At 41.5% G+C, this 16,293-nt stretch overlaps 1 protein-coding gene across 2 annotated transcripts; it reads left to right on the top strand.

Annotated features, from left to right (window-relative positions):
- Positions 1–2,780: 2,780 nt before the first annotated feature.
- On the top strand, positions 2,781–15,921 carry ENO2 (enolase 2; the record flags this gene model as incomplete). Of its 2 annotated transcripts, XM_083356609.1 has the most annotated exons (11): positions 2,781–2,865; positions 5,942–6,037; positions 6,290–6,348; positions 7,785–7,854; positions 9,931–10,064; positions 10,488–10,710; positions 10,833–11,030; positions 11,138–11,339; positions 11,479–11,587; positions 12,773–12,831; positions 15,778–15,921. In XM_083356609.1, the coding sequence occupies 11 exons, from the start codon at positions 2,781–2,783 to the stop codon at positions 15,845–15,847; spliced, it is 1,305 nt and encodes a 434-aa protein (XP_083212735.1). In that variant the 3' UTR covers positions 15,848–15,921. The 2 variants fall into 2 exon arrangements, with proteins under 2 accessions (XP_083212735.1, XP_083212736.1); XM_083356610.1 differs by lacking the exons at positions 6,290–6,348; positions 7,785–7,854.
- Between the last annotated feature and the right edge of the window lie 372 nt (positions 15,922–16,293).

Genomic DNA, 16,293 nt, shown 5'->3' with positions numbered 1-16,293 from the left:
GGAACAGGTACTGGGTAGATTCAGAAAGGCTGGATTAAAATTAAAAAAGGAAAAATGTAGCATAGGGGTTAAATCCACTGATTTTTTGGGGTTCAGGATTGACAAAAGCGGAGTCCACCCTACCCCTGAAAAAATTAAAGCAATAAAAGGGGCGCCTGAACCAAGGAACAAGGCTGAGCTACAGGCCTTCCTAGGCTTGGTAAATTTTTATCACACTTTTGTGCCACATAAGGCTGCCATTGCAGAACCACTGCACAGGCTTTTAGATAAGAAGACCCCTTGGCATTGGCAAGACAAGCACAAAACGAGTTTCCAGACCTTAAAAGATATCCTTTCCAGTAGCTCAACTGTAACCCACTTTATAGAAAACAGACCAATCTACCTGGCGTGCGATGCTTCGCCTTATGGCGTTGGGGCAGTAATCAGCCATTTAGACACCCAGGGAATGCAAAGACCCATTGCTTACTACTCCCGCACACTAACCAAGGCAGAGCGGAACTATGCTCAAATTGACCGGGAAGCTTTAGCCATAGTGGCAGGAGTTAAAAAGTTCCACGACTACCTGTATGGCAGGAACTTTACAATACTGACAGACCACAAACCCCTGCTGGGACTGTTTACCACAGATAAACAGACTCCCCAAATTATGTCTCCCAGGATGCTGAGATGGTCCATTTTCCTCTCAGCATATTCATTTTCCCTCCAATACCGACCAGGTAAGGACATGGGTCATGCAGACGCTCTTAGCAGATTGCCCCTTAGCACAACAGAGGAGGACCCTGCCCCAGTGGGACAAGTAATGTCCCTACAAGATATTCCTGATCTGCCCCTAACTGCTAAGGACATAGCTGAGGCAACCAATAGGGACCTCATCTTAAGGAGAGTAATGGCCTGGGTCATGAGCGGTTGGCCAAACGCCAACCCGGACGTAAAATACAGTCCATTTTTCAGAAGGAAAGATGAACTATCAGTTCATATGGGTTGCTTACTTTGGGGAACTCGTGTAGTAATTCCAGAAATCCACAAATCAGCTATTCTATTTGAATTGCATGAGGGACACCCCGGAATAGTAAGGATGAAGGCCCTGGCTAGGAGTCACTTGTGGTGGCCAGGATTGGACCAAGACATTGAGGAATGCGTTGCCAATTGCCATCTGTGCCAACGTTCCAGGCCTGAACAACAACACATCCGCACACATAAATGGGAGCTAGCTAGGAATCCTTGGTCCAGGATTCATATCGACTTCGCTGGACCTTTCCAGGGGTTAACGTTCCTTGTAGTGGTCGACAGCTACTCTAGATGGCTAGAAGTAGTACCGGTCAGTTCAGTAACGGCAGGCAGAACAATACAGGCATTAAGGGGCCTCTTTGCCACTCATGGGTTGCCGGATTTAATAGTGTCTGATAACGGGCCACAATTCACATCTATTGAATTTCAGGATTTCCTCAAGGCCAACTCGATTAAGCATAAGACTTCTGCACCCTTCCACCCCTCCACCAACGGATTGGCTGAAAGGAACGTGAGGACCACGAAGGACGCGCTTAAAAGAATCATTCGAGGTGACTGGCATCAGAGACTAGCTGAGTTCTTGTTGGCTCAACACACAACCCCTTGTTCGGCTACAGGGAAAAGTCCAGCTGAAATGAGGTGGGGAAGGAAAATCTTGACCAAGTTGGACAGACTACACCCTGACCGACTCCAACCAAACATTGAATTAGACATGCCTAACAGAACATTTGAAGTGGGGGACTTGATTTGGGCCAGGAACTACGCCCAAGGGGATAAATGGATTCCTGGGGTGGTAACTGAAATCTTAGGTCCCCTATCATACATCATTGAGGGGGAAGGGAATAGGATCTGTAAAAGACACATAGACCAGCTGAGGAAAAGATCTAGTGGGTGTGTGCCAGCTGAGGGGGACCAAAGCTCAGTAAGGGCAAACAGTACAGATAACAACTGGCCAGAAAGTGGTGTAGTGGTGGGGCAAGATGACATATTTCCTGATGCCCATCAACAACAATTCAGTCCAATTGATTGGGAAATACCCCTGCGAAGTAGGCCAGTGACAACTGAATCCCAAACACAACCTAATACACAAGGCAGTACATCTGAAGCCAGTAACCCTGAGCCCAGGTCTAGTAGTAACCAGCATGGTAACCAGCAGCCAAGCAGTCAACCAGGAAGAAGGGTCCCTAGCAGCCAAAGTAACAGATACCCTTCTAGAATACATAGGCCACCAAAATACCTAATGGATTTTGTAAAGAAATGACACCAACTGGGGGGTAAGGGGTGTTGTGTATGTAAATAGTTAGCAATAAGCCATGAAAGAGATTGCAAACACTGTGCAGCTTTGCAAGGTTTAAAGCGGGAAAATAAGGTGCAATCATTGGACGCCACAACCAAGGAGCGGGAAAACAGACTGTTTGTATTGGTTACAGTTCAAACGCTTTCTCTATAAAAGGGTTGCAACATTTGACATTTGACAGTTGACTTTGTGTATTCAATAAACTCGTTCAGTGTTAACCACTCTGAGTCCTCGTCAATTCGAACCAAACATATTCACAATGTAAGACTTCTATGGCATTACCAACTACCCCCATTTTATCCTTCACACTCGTTATACTGTTTGTACATTTAAATTCTATTCTGAGCTGAAGAGCTTTTTGATGGGAACATGGATGTGATGGAACATAGGATGAATGTTTCAAAGCTAACTTTGTCTTCCGTTCTTTTCTTGGGCTTTCTGTCTTTATTCTTCCCTAGGAAACCCCATTTCCACAATGTCCATTGAAGAGATTCGGGCTCGTGAGATCCTAGACTCTCGTGGGAATCCAACTGTCGAGGTGGATTTGTATACCTCAAAAGGTACAAACTGACAAGGAAGTAGACGTTTGCACCTTCTGCAGCCCATGGATTGAGCTAATGCAGGGGTAGGCAACCTTGGCTCTTTTATGACTCGTGGACTTCAACTCCCAGAATTCCTACCACTAGAGCCGAGAGAGCTGGCCGAGGAATTCTGGGAGTTGAAGTCCATGAGTCATAAAAGAGCCAAAGTTGCTTACCCCTGAGCTAATGGATTTGTTCTGAGAGGAAGTGAGCTGGAAAGGTCAGGTGTTACCAACCCTAAAAGAAGGATTGAGAAGTATCTCCTTTTTCCTCCCATCTCTACCAAATGCCTCACTGAGAATCTAAGCAGTTCAATTTTAGCTTATTAATTCCTACCACTAGAGCCAAGAGAGTAAGGAAAGGAACATTCCTGCAGTAGTAGGAGGGTATGAAGCAAAAAAAGTGATAGGAATTCTTACATTTACATACATAGACCTCTGAAATTCATCTGAAATTCATGGTTTTCATACTCGGAAGTTAGAAGAAGTCATGGTACTTCTTCTTTGACAAGTTGTTAATTTTGATGCTCAGGCCAGCCCTTGTACCCATCAGACTTGGCCAACAGGCAACAAGCCTACTCTTGTTTTTCTTCAAGCCCAACAGGAATGCTTTCTGTTGGAGGATTCTTAGTATTAGCAATCAAAAGGCAAAAATATGAAAGTGATGGGAAAACATAAAAAAGTAGGAGGGCATTATTTATACTTTCAGGGAATTCCATGAGCTTCCAGTCAAATTTCATGAGTATGAGAACAGTAATAGTGTAGAAACCTCACTTGGAAATAACTTGATGAAATGTTCTACCTCTATATATGGCATAAAGCCCTTCACGTAAAGTTCCACCATTCATTCAGAGGAAGAGAAGTGGTGTTATAAACCTTAAGGAGCAATTTCATCCATTTCTCTTGTGATAAATTAATGTGTTGTGACTAGCCATAGTCATCTAGGCAGCCATTTTGTGAACAGATAAGCCCTCCACAGCAGCCATTTTGTGACGGTGCCCATAACATGCTCATAAATTTCAGAGTTTAGAAAAGAACCTGAAAGAAATCAGGACTAGAAGCTGATCCTGTTACCTATTGTGTTTTGGAGCTTCACAGCTAGAGCAAGGAGAAAGAGACTCAAGGCAGATGATGCAGATTGCAAGGATTCTTATTAGCAGAAGACCATCCTGATCCCAAATACCACTGAACTCCAGGGCTTCAAATCACAAAATGATTTGCAAGTTGCAATCAAGTGAGAAGAAAATCAACATGGTGATTTACAGAAGGCAAGGTTATATGCACTTTAGAACTACCACCTGGAACTGTACCAAGTCTTCTGTAAAAGGAACCTTGGATTAAGAGAAATTAAAGCAAAAGAAGGGAAAGGAAGACAATAAGAATAGTAAAAAAAACAAGACAGTCTAGGTTTTGAAAAAAGGGAGAAATAGAATTAAAAAAAATCAGAGAAAAGGAAGGAAAATATGTAAAGAGCCAGCACATTTATTTTTCCACCCACCTCCCAACTTTGATAAATAAAAGTTAATAATATAATATAATAATATAAAAAAGAAAGCAGAAAAAGAAAATGCTCTTCAAACAAGGGAACAGAAATGAAATAGAAGATTGGAGCTATAAAAACTTAATAAATAAGAAAAAATAAGTAAAGGCCAAGTCTATAAGTATGAATGAATTTTAAAAAGAAAAAAATGACCAAAAGCTTGGCCATTGACTAAAACCTATTTGTTGGCTGGATAATTTATAAGATTCCCTTTCCCAAGACTCTAAAAGACTAAGATGCATAGGAAGGAAGGGCTGTTTTCAGTTGCGTCTTCTCAGAAGTATCTCTGAGGCATCTACTAAACAGGATCACAGTGAACTTTAAAAACTTATAGGAATGCTTAAAATGGCATAATTGTTCTCTGGAATTAATTATTAAAGAAATGATCAAGAACCTTTACATGAGATAGGCACCAATTATTGCAGAAGCAATGTATTTAGCATATTTTTAAAAAATAGAGACATGTTTTCATACATAGTTTGCAAACGTGGCCAGGACAGAGTTTAGGCTGGAACATGAGTGCAGTGAGCCTGAATGTTATACTATTGTTTTAAAGAAAGACAGATAGCTTTATACATGTTAAATTAAACCATTGAAATAACTATAATTGCATTAATGACAGTACACTTGTATTGATGTGATGTATAGTAATTACATTTGTAATGTACAGTAAAAAAGGTAAAGTTAAAGGTTCCCCCGCACATGCGTGCTAGTTGTTTCCAATTCTAGGGGCCGGTGCTCATCTCCGTTTCAAAGCCGAAGAGCCAGCGCTTGTTCGAGGACGTCTCCGTGGTCATGTGGCCGGCATGACTAGACGCCAAAGGCGCACGGAACGCTGTTACCTTCCCACCATAGTGGTCCCTATTTTTCTACTTGCATTTTTACGTGTTTTCGAACTGCTAGGTTGGCAGAAGCTAGGACGAGTAACAGGTGCTCACTCTGCTACGTGGCACTCGGGATTCAACCTGCCAAACTGCCAACCTTCTGATCGACAAGCTCAGCGTCCTAACCCACTGAGCCACCGCATCCCTTAATGTACAATAGTTGTAGCTATATTATCATATGTCCAATTTTTTTCCAGTCACTAGCCATAACTTTGGAAAATTGAAGCACTGCTATTTCTTATGGAACAACTGAGTCAATCATACTGCCTGCATGGCTTTCACTATGTCTTTAAGAAATAATGATATACTTAAAGTAGTTTTTTTTTTAAAAAAAAAATGAAGGCAACTGGGTAACCAGAAGAGATAATTCACTGCTTAATTCAGGGGTGTCAAACTGCCGGCCCACGGGCCGGATGCCTCATATGGAAGCCGCGCCCACCCTAATGCTGGCATTGGCAAAACTGTCCTGATACGTTGCATGAGGTCATGTGACCTTGCGAGTTTGACGGTCTAAACCAGGAGTATCCAACCTTGGCAACTTTAAGACTTGTGGACTTCAAATCCCCCAGAATTCTCCCATAATCTAAGCTACTGTTTCTATGAAAGATTCCCATGTTCTGATTTCTTCTCAGGAATGTTCAGGGCAGCTGTACCAAGCGGTGCCTCCACTGGCATCTATGAAGCTTTGGAACTGCGTGACAATGATAAATCCCGATTCCTTGGCAAAGGTAGGGGCATTAAAACTGGAATTACCAAACAATATGGAACAATTCTAGAGAGCACTGGTTGTTTATGCCTACTTGTGTGTCTGTGTGCACACATAGACTGCCACCTGCTTTTGAACTAGCAACAACAGCAGATGTTATGGTGTAAAATTTCTCAAAAATGAAATGACTCAGAAAAGCTGATAGACTGACAAGTTTCTCTCTATTTATTTTTTACTCTGTCTATGTGACTCTGCATCTTTTTCCTGTCTGTAGGAGTTCTGCAGGCAGTGGATCACATCAACAGCACTATTGCCCCTGCTCTTGTGAGCTCTGTAAGTTGCCCTTTAGTCTTAATCTTCTCATATTTTGCTTCTATGCGTGTGTTCTCTCCCTTCCTCCCTCCCCCCCCCCACCCTCCCTCTTCCTAGCACTTTCATACAAGGATTTTGCAAGAGTTTGAAATCAGTTCTGAATTTCTGGGTTCCCATGATCTCAACAGCACTGCAGACACAATCTGATTCATTTTTGGCTTGATGATGATATAATTGAAATACTGCAAAACTGGGTGTGATGGTGATGGCTTGGCTTGGTTGGTTTTTGAGGAAGAGATACTTTATTTCTCCATTAGAGGGAACTATTGCTTTATTTTCCTCCTGAGCTTGGAGAAACACAGCTTTACATTTTATTCTCTATAACTCAGGTGAAGCACCAATCTTTCTTTCTTTCTTTCTTTCTTTCTTTCTTTCTTTCTTTCTTTCTTTCTTTCTTTCTTTCTTTCTTTCTTTCCTTCCTTCCTCCCTCCCTCCCTCCCTCTGTCTCTCTCTCTCTCTTTCTTTCTTTCTTTCTTTCTTTCTTTTTCTCTTTCTTTCTTTCTTTCTTTCTTTCTTTCTTTCTTTCTTTCTTTCTTTCTTTCCTGTGGAGTGGGGGTAAAAGGTTTTACATTGCTTCTGAACCTATAACACTCAGGATTGGGTAGTAATTTTTAATAATAATAATAATAATAATAATAATAATAATAATAATAAGAAGAAGAAGAAGAAGAAGAAGAAGAAGAAGAAGAAGAAGAAGAAGAAGAAGAAGAAGAAGAAGAAGAAGAAGAAGAAGAAGAAGAAGAAGTAGTAGTTGGGACCTTGGAGGTCATCTAGTCCAACCCCCTGCTCAGGCAGGAAACCTTATACCATTTCAGGCAAATGGCTGTCCAGTCTCTTCTTAAAAACCTCCAGTGTTGGAGCATTCACCACTTCTGGAGGCAGGTTGTTCCACCGGTTAATTGTCTTCACTGTCAGGAAGTTTCTCCTTAGTTCTAGGTTGCTTCTCTCCTTGACTAGTTTCCATCTGTTGCTTCTTGTCCTGCTTTCGGGTGCTTTGGAGAATAGCTTGACTCCCTCTTCTTTGTGGCAACCCCTTAGATATTGGAACACTGCTATCATGTCACGTCAAAATGCTCCTCATTTTTGGCCCTGCAGGCTGAGAGAAGTGGAGATAATATGGATTGCATTCAAACGGTTTCTGTAGATGTGGAGCATGAAAAGGGTGGCAGTTGGAAGTGCTTCCTTCCAGCCTTCCTTTCCCCTCATTTTATTTATTGACAATAAATAAAGACAGGCATTATTAAAAGACTTTTAAAAGATTTTTTTTTTCCAATGAAGTTCAATCAAACACTGAATGCTGTGCTACAGGACTAAATTTCAGTGAAACTAAAGGTAGTTTACCAGGTAGTTTTATCCAGATTTCTTCCATTTAAGAGATTAACCTTTCTTTTCTTCAGGCCCTTTCGGTTGTAGAGCAAGAGAAGATAGACAACCTCATGCTGGAACTGGATGGCACAGAGAATAAATGTAAAGCCAACTTTTTTCTTCATTAAAAAATGGGGGGAAAGGTCATGAAGGGAGGGCAAAAGAGCAGCACAGTCCTGTAAGACCAGGGGTCTTCAAACTTGGCCCTTTTATGACTTGTGGACTTCAACTCCCAGAATTCCTCAGCCAGCTGGCTGAGGAATTCTGGGAGTTGAAGTCCACAAGTCATAAAAGGGCCAAGTTTGAAGACCCCTGGGTAAGACTAAGGCTGAATAGGGCAAGACTGGGGAACTGCAATTTGGAATCTGTTGCATTCCTTTCAATCCACATTCAAAAGTCAAAGGAGAACAAAATCGTGATTAATTGAGAGTGGGAGGTTTTTATTAACACAGCTCAGGAAAACCACTCCTTTCACATTGCATTCTTACATCCCAGCAAGAAGGCAGACTGAGACTAGTAAACTGACAAACATCCAAAAAGTAAAGCAGGAGAAGGATTGGGACCAGCAAATAAACCCAGATTTTGAATGCAAGAGAAGAGAAGGGGCTTAAGCAAGGCAACACAAACCCATTCCTTAAATTCCTTTATTTTCAGTTCTGAAAAAAAAAAACCTGCTTATTGGTATGATAAACAGAGCCCAAGATAAAAAATATAAGGAGACAACCGGATGAAAAAGCAACGCTTATTTGAAGCTTACTTGTCTAATCCCTGTATACTTTGTCCCAAAAGGCACAATTACATTGAATGTGTTATTATTATCTATGCCACTTCCTACATTAATCTATTCTTTTTTTGCTAAGGCTGTCTATAGCTGAAGGCAAAACATTTATTTTTGTTTCTTATTTTATGCTTCCTAAACACAAACATATACTGTATACTATTTTGGGTTTGCTTTGACGTCATCCATTTTCCCGTTTGACACTACACATCTTATCTGGCAATAGCAGTTTCTGTGTGCAGCTCTCACCATGCCACACAATGCTGAATATAATCTTGGTCCCAAAATAGATTCTTTCCCATGTTAGAGAATTAACGGGAAGAAGAATTCCAATTGAATTGAATGAGGCTGAATTCTAGATAGAGCTACCTAGAATCATTCTGCATTTTGCTTGATCTCTCACTCCTACATGAATCTCCTCAGTCTCCTTCACCACAATATAGATTTTGAGACAGCAAGGGAAATTTCTGGAATTTTTCAAGTAAAATCATGAAAGTTGAAACAAAAAAAGATGAGAATTTGAAAAAAAAAGATCAGATTAAAATAAGAAAGGAAATGATGAGTCAAAAAGGGAGTGGGCCCGTCCTATTTTTCACACACACTGAAATTAATGCAATTTATCTGCTGATTCTTTCCCTTCTTCCTTTGGATGGACTTAGGATGCAAAGCACCGCCACTGTCTTGCTAGTTTTCTCTCTGCAAAGAACAATGCAAATAATTTATGTCTACATGAGGTCAATAGAAACACATAACTAATTCCACCAAAGCAACAGGGCAGACCAGTATAAAGCTGCTCTCTAAACTGACCTCTCTCTGTCTCTCTCTGTCTCTCTCTCTTGGCTGCATGCTTTTGATGCTGGACTCCTCCTTATGGATTGCTTTCCTAGCAGTGCTTAGAGTGGATGTATTTTGGCAGGGTCAAATGCAAAGGCCTATCGGAACTGGCTTTGGAGATTCTACACAGTGGCTCCAAATCAGTACTGACTGAATGTTCTAAGTAGTTTAGAACAAATAAGCATACTCACAGGGGATGGGTGTTAGCAGAAACAATGAGCCAAAGAGAGATCAGCAGAAATACATTTCAGGTATATGAGGGGAAACCTAGCGCACCAAGTGTGGACTCTGGCTGAAAAGCTTTGGAGAGCAGAGGAGGAAAGTGTTAGCCTCCCTCTCAAAACAAATGAACTGCTACTGTTTGCAGACTACTCTCGAGTAGAAAGCCCGATGGAAAAATTTGTGGCAAAATTAAAAACTACTATCTAAGCCAGGCAGGGAATCCCAGGCCAGATGAGTAGCAGATTCTGTGGGGTTGCTGGACGCTGGTAAAATCTTTGGGTCAAAGATCTTTGGTTGTAATCTCTGATTATGCTGTTTACTAATCAATTTTGCAAAATCCACAGCTAAATTTGGAGCTAATGCCATACTGGGTGTTTCCCTGGCTGTCTGCAAAGCTGCCGCTGCAGAGAAGGATGTACCCCTTTACCGCCATATTGCTGACCTTGCTGGAAATTCAGATCTCATTCTGCCAGTCCCCGTAAGAATCTGGTGATGTTTTCTTGATTTCACACCCATAAAACTGAGGTATGGAGCAGAGAGTGAGGTAACAACAAATTGAACAAGGGTCCAAAAGAGCTGGATTTTCCCCAATATGCCATACACCTTTATAGTCCTTTGCATGCGTGCTAGTTTTATGTCCATATTAAATATACTGCATGAACTTTCAAAGCTTATCTTTAGGGTTAGGGTTACAAACATGGTATTTTAGTTCTATGTAAAACGAAAATACTTCTAACAAAATAGCCTCTTTGCTCACTCACAATACCTAGGATATTTACAGATGAAAGAAACCATTATAATTCAAACAATTTCAGACCATCATTTACAACTATTGTGTGGTGCTTTGAGACATATCACTGACGATCTCCTGTTTGCTGTTACTGTTTCTAAATTCTTCCAGGCGTTTAATGTGATCAATGGAGGGTCCCATGCTGGAAATAAACTGGCCATGCAAGAGTTTATGATCTTGCCTGTTGGGGCTGAAAGCTTCCGGGATGCCATGCGCATTGGTGCTGAAGTCTATCATAATCTCAAGAGTGTGATCAAAGACAAGTATGGTAAAGATGCCACCAATGTAGGAGATGAAGGGGGCTTTGCCCCAAACATCCTGGAGAATAGTGAAGGTGAGAAAAAAAAAGTACAGTACTAAGAGATACTTTGAAAGAGAGGTCTTTGAAGAGATGTTCTAAATTCTTTAAAGACATATTCCCTTCCTAAATAACTTGCCTCCATTTCTGCCTCTCAGCTTTAGAGCTGCTCAAGGAAGCCATTGAGAAAGCTGGTTATGCTGATAAGATTGTGATTGGCATGGATGTGGCTGCATCAGAGTTCTATAGAGATGGCAAGTATGACTTGGATTTCAAATCCCCTGATGATCCCAGCCGTTACATCTCTGCCGATGAACTGGGTGACCTCTATCAGAGCTTTGTACGGGACTATCCAGGTGAGTGACTATGTAGGGTGAAAGCCTTGTTTCCGGGGCTAAAAACACTGAGACTTCCTTTATTTGCAGCCTGGGGTGTATTGTAATTTCCTCATTTCCCTTTGCAGTGGTGTCCATTGAGGATCCTTTCGATCAGGATGACTGGGAAGCCTGGTCAAAATTCACAGCTAATGTAGGGATTCAGATAGTGGGAGATGACTTGACAGTGACCAACCCCAAACGCATTGAGCATGCGGTTGAGGAGAAGGCCTGCAACTGTCTACTGCTTAAGGTCAACCAGATTGGATCGGTCACTGAAGCTATTCAAGCGTGAGTTCTCTTAAGCCACTCCATTCTCCAACAGCCTCTGTGCTATCACGTGCCCATTGGCCGTTCCAAAGATTATCTTCAGGAGGCAAATCCACTAAGTTATTTTAATAACTTAATAGGTCACTTTATTCACTTACAGCTGTAAACTGGCTCAAGAGAATGGCTGGGGGGTGATGGTGAGTCATCGATCAGGGGAGACTGAAGACACCTTCATTGCTGACCTGGTGGTGGGACTCTGTACTGGGCAGGTAGGTTTTAACTAGTGGAAATCATGTCTGGTCTCCTTTTGGGAAGAAGCAGGCCAGAGCTAGAATATTGCCACTCTTGTGGCAGAATTCTTCATAGGCAGATTGGATTTGGTGTCTGATTCAAATGAGCATTGTGAGATAAAAATGTACAAAAGGCTTGACAAAGAATAGACGTTTCAATAAATCAGATGCAAACTTTCAGTCACTGTAATAACCAAGATGATAGTATGTGTAACTGAGAATATTGGGTACTTAAATACAGTCCCAGCAGAATGGGGACCAATATCAGATGGAATATGGAACATATTGCTATGACATAACAGCTGAGGAAACTTTTATTCTTTATTCCAATGTTTTCCATACCAACAGCACTGGTGTGGTAAGCTGAGCAAGAGAGATAGTAATCAATCATACACTGAGATTTCATGGCTGAATGTAAGCTTGAATCTGGTCCTTCTTAGTCCTAATTTAGCATCTTAAACACTGTTTCTTTTTGTTCAGAAGAAAAGAACGATGAGGTGGGTAAGGTAAAAGACTGGGACATAACAAGCAGATCCATGAGGAAGCTGTATTTCTTGAAACCTGGGGAGATTTCCAGAAAAAAGTGATGGATGATGAAAAGGACAGAAAATGGCAGCAAATGGACTTGTGGTCAGCTTGTAGCATAGGAATAGCAGGGGGCTGGACTAGAAGACCTTAGGGTCCCTTACAACTCTGTTATTCTAGTAATCTCAAGATCCTCCTCTAAAGAAATGCAGAAACATGTCAGCTAAACACACTGTGCAGTGAAGATCCAGTTGTACCCACCACTCCGTTTCTTCTGACAAGCAGCTAGGCATCAAAGTTTTGTGGGTGAGTGGGGGGAAGTGATCCATTTGCTTCCTGCTGACAGTTAACAAGCTTGGGGCAGAACGTGGGAACAGAGGAGAACAAGCAGGAAAAAGAATGGGCCCTTTTTTCTCCCCCTCCCTCCCCCCCTTTTAAGGCAAACTTTTGCAGAGACTGGGCAGTTAGCAAAAAAAAGCTTACTTTAGGTTTATTCCTCATCTCATACACCTTTGATATAATGACAGAGATCAGACAAGCACAGAAAATGTGTACTCTTGCTGGGCAGCCTTTGCCCATAACTGACATGTTTGTGTGAATCTCCATAAAATATTACTGAATTGACATTGACATTTGCAGATAAAGACCGGAGCTCCGTGTAGATCTGAGCGACTGGCAAAATATAATCAGCTAATGAGGTAAGAAATGTGAGGGAAGTAAAATGGAATATCAACCTGCATCGTCTTCCAGCAGAGGTCTGTCTCACTGGATTGGATTAATGTAAGAAAAGGGGAGTTTTGTTGCTAAAGATTTGTTGCATCCTGTTGCTACTGCACAGCAATGCACAGCAGGAACACAGCACTAGAGCATACATGTGCTCTGGTGGTTGACAACATCATCAAAACAGTATGGGATCCTCAATGTTACCCTTGTATACATAATGCTTGTCTTGCCTTGGGCCCAGGCCATCACTGCAGCAGATTTATCTTGTTGTTTCTTGATTGCTACAAATAGCTGCCAAATACAGAGAGCAGCCAAGGGAATAAGGAGTAGAGATCTTTATGTTGCAGGTCTTTCAGGTGTCTGAACAAAGACTGAGTTCTAAGGATCATTCTGAGGCGGCCTTATGATGGAAACAGCAGGGAATCTCTTTCAGTTGTTATTCTAAGTCAAATTCTTAGGGGCCTCCAGAGGGAAGTCTTCTCGTAGTACCCAACAAAACATCCTGCACATCTGTTTTTCTCTCCTTACTGCATTTTTTTTATGGAAAATGAGATTTGTCAGTGGAAATCATAGGTCCTTAAGGACCAGCTCATGGAAAAGGAAGTGGTTAATGCTTGCCTTTCTGGCACAGGTAGTGGGGATAAAGAAGCAGGGGAATCCACCAATAGGAAGTCATAGTCAGCATCTGGGCAGAACACCGTGGCTAAAGTAGAAGAAGAGGTTACAGCCAGAAATGCATTTTTAAGTCAGCTTCATTTACAGCCAGTTTATGAGGTTTATGAATCCAGAGGTTTAAGGCCACAGTGCCGAAAAACGGATAGTCATGAAACAAAAATTTGGAACAATAATTAATGTTCCCAAGAATTTTTATTCTGTCAAAATCACACCGAGAACATAGCACAAAAACAGGAGTCCCAAATAACACCAAGTAATAGCCAAGGATCCGCTGGCCTGTCTAGCTATAGCTAAAACCACTTCTTCATCTCATCATCAGAAGAGACCGGAGATAAAATAAGCTTCATTGATGAATAGCATCATCAGCAGACTCCACTGGAGGATCAAAACAGGCAAGATGGCACTTGCAACATTGTGACTGAAACTCCACTCCTTTGCACATGCATACAAAAGAGATGGGGCTTGGACCGTGATGCCACAACTGCTTTCTTGCCTATTTTAACTCCCAATGGATGCCTCAGAACAAGGTGAAAGCCATTGCTTGTTATGAATATTGATGCTTGTGGAGGCATGTTCTATGGACAGATGAGTTTAAAGGGGAACTCTTTAAGTAGCAAAGCAATCAGTATATAGCAACTGAATATTCTAATACAAGTTGGCAACTTTTCCTGACAGTGAGAACAATTAATCAGTGGAACGGCTTGCCTTTAGAATAGCAATAGCACTTAGACTTATATACCACTTCCCAGTGCTTTACAGCCCTCTTTAAGCGGTTTACAGAGTCAGCATGTTGACCCCCAACAATCTGGGTCCTCATTTTACTGACCTCGGAAGGATGGACGGCTGAGTCAACCTTTAGCCAGTGAGAATCGAACTGCCAAACTGCTGGCAGCCTGCCATCAGCAGAAGTAGCCTGCAATATGGCATTCTAACCACTGCTCCACCACTGCTCTTGAAGTTGTGGGTGCTCCGTCACTGGCGGTTTCCAAGAAGAGATTGGACAGCCATTTGCCCAGAATGGTATAGGGTCTTCTGCATGAGCAGGGCATTGCACTAGAAAAAACCCCAAGGTCCCTTCCTATTCTGTTATTCAGTTTTAGAACCTTGGGTCAATCATGAAGCATGGCAACAGTAGTGGTTTGAAGAACCACTGATGAAAACATGGATTCTGCTTCCTATCAGGGAAGGGTATCAGACAATCTGTCTATCAACAGGAGCTGAAATGAAAGTAGATGTTTAGTATCACTAAAAGTGAAAGTGATAGTAGAAAGCTTGATAACACTGCAGGACAGAAATATCGAACAAGAGAGTGTATGGAAAAGAACAAATTCTGTGTTTTGGAATAACCAGACCAAAGTCCATTGCTAAACCCCACTGAAATGTTGTGGCGGGATGTTTAGGATGAGCTGTTCATTTCTATAAAAAACCCCAACGTGACTGACCTGTAGCAATGCAGCATGGAGAAATGAGCAAATGTTCCTCTACAGTACAGCAATAATAATAATAATAATAATAATAATAATAATAATAATAATAATAATAATAATAATAACAACAACAGCAACAACAACAACAAACAATAACAAACAACAACAACAACAACAATAGGAAGAAGAAGTTGGTAGGGGTCTTGGAGGTCATCTAGTCCAACCCCCTGCTCAGGCAGGAAATCCTATACCATTTCAGACAAATGGCTGTCCAGTCTCTTCTTAAAAACTTCCAGTGTTGGTGCAGGAAATTTCTCCTTAGTTTTAGGTTGCTTCTTTCTTTGGTTAATTTCCATCCATTGCTTGAACAGATGAAAGACTGATCACTGCCTACAGGAATTGGGGTTTTCCCCTAGCACATCATGTGGCCTATTTTATAAAGTCAGGGAAATAGCTAACAAATTTAGTTGCTATTTATGTTTCCATATTTCCTTGATACAGTATATCAGGCCCCCATTTTTGATATCATTTAGTGGCAACAACAAGCAATTTTTTTAAAAAAATACAAACCACATTTTTCCCATCAGTACTGTATTTTCCTCACAAAGAGTTATTAAGAGCTTTGAATGTAAAGATGGTTCCAGTTCATAGCCTGTACTTTTATAGTACACTGTCATTCATTGTGTTCCACAGAAAGTTGTGTTCCGACGTTAAATTTCATGTGAAATTAACTTTTTTTGGATTGTATCTAATATGTGGCTGATACCCATAACACCCATAATATACTCCATTAACTATCTCTTTGTCTGCATTCCATAGGATTGAGGAAGAACTTGGTGATGAAGCTCGCTTTGCTGGACATAACTTCCGTAATCCAAGTGTGCTTTAAATGCATGCATCCTGGCATACTCTGGCCATGCCTGCTCTTTCAGTGCACAGACTCTGAGTGCCCATTAGATCACATCTTCCATCGTTCTTGTTCCACACTCTCCTGCTCCTGGTCTTCTCAGACCCACTCACTGGAATTGCCCAGGATATGCAAAGACTGACGCTTCCTTTTGCCTGTCATGATGCAGTGCTGCAAGTCAGCTTTGTGTGTGTTACGCAGTGTCTGCTGTTTAGACCTGCTTGAGTCATCGTTATACCTAAGTACAAAATGATGTCAGCATGTTTGCCCTGGTGTTAGGCCAGTATTTGCACATTTGGAGATTGTCCTTACGTTGGAGTCCAGATTGTATTTGCTTCTTGATACAAGATGGTGTTTTTGTGTTTTTGTCCCTTGCAGTATCAGCATCTACGTTTTGATCTCTGTGAGTTGTGTTTAAACCTGCGTGC

Source organism: Vipera ursinii (assembly GCF_947247035.1).
Source record: "Vipera ursinii genome assembly, chromosome: 2".
In the NCBI taxonomy this organism is placed as follows: domain Eukaryota; kingdom Metazoa; phylum Chordata; class Lepidosauria; order Squamata; family Viperidae; genus Vipera; species Vipera ursinii.
The sequence above is the reverse complement of the archived record's forward strand: the minus strand, read 5'-3'. Positions and strand labels throughout refer to the sequence as shown.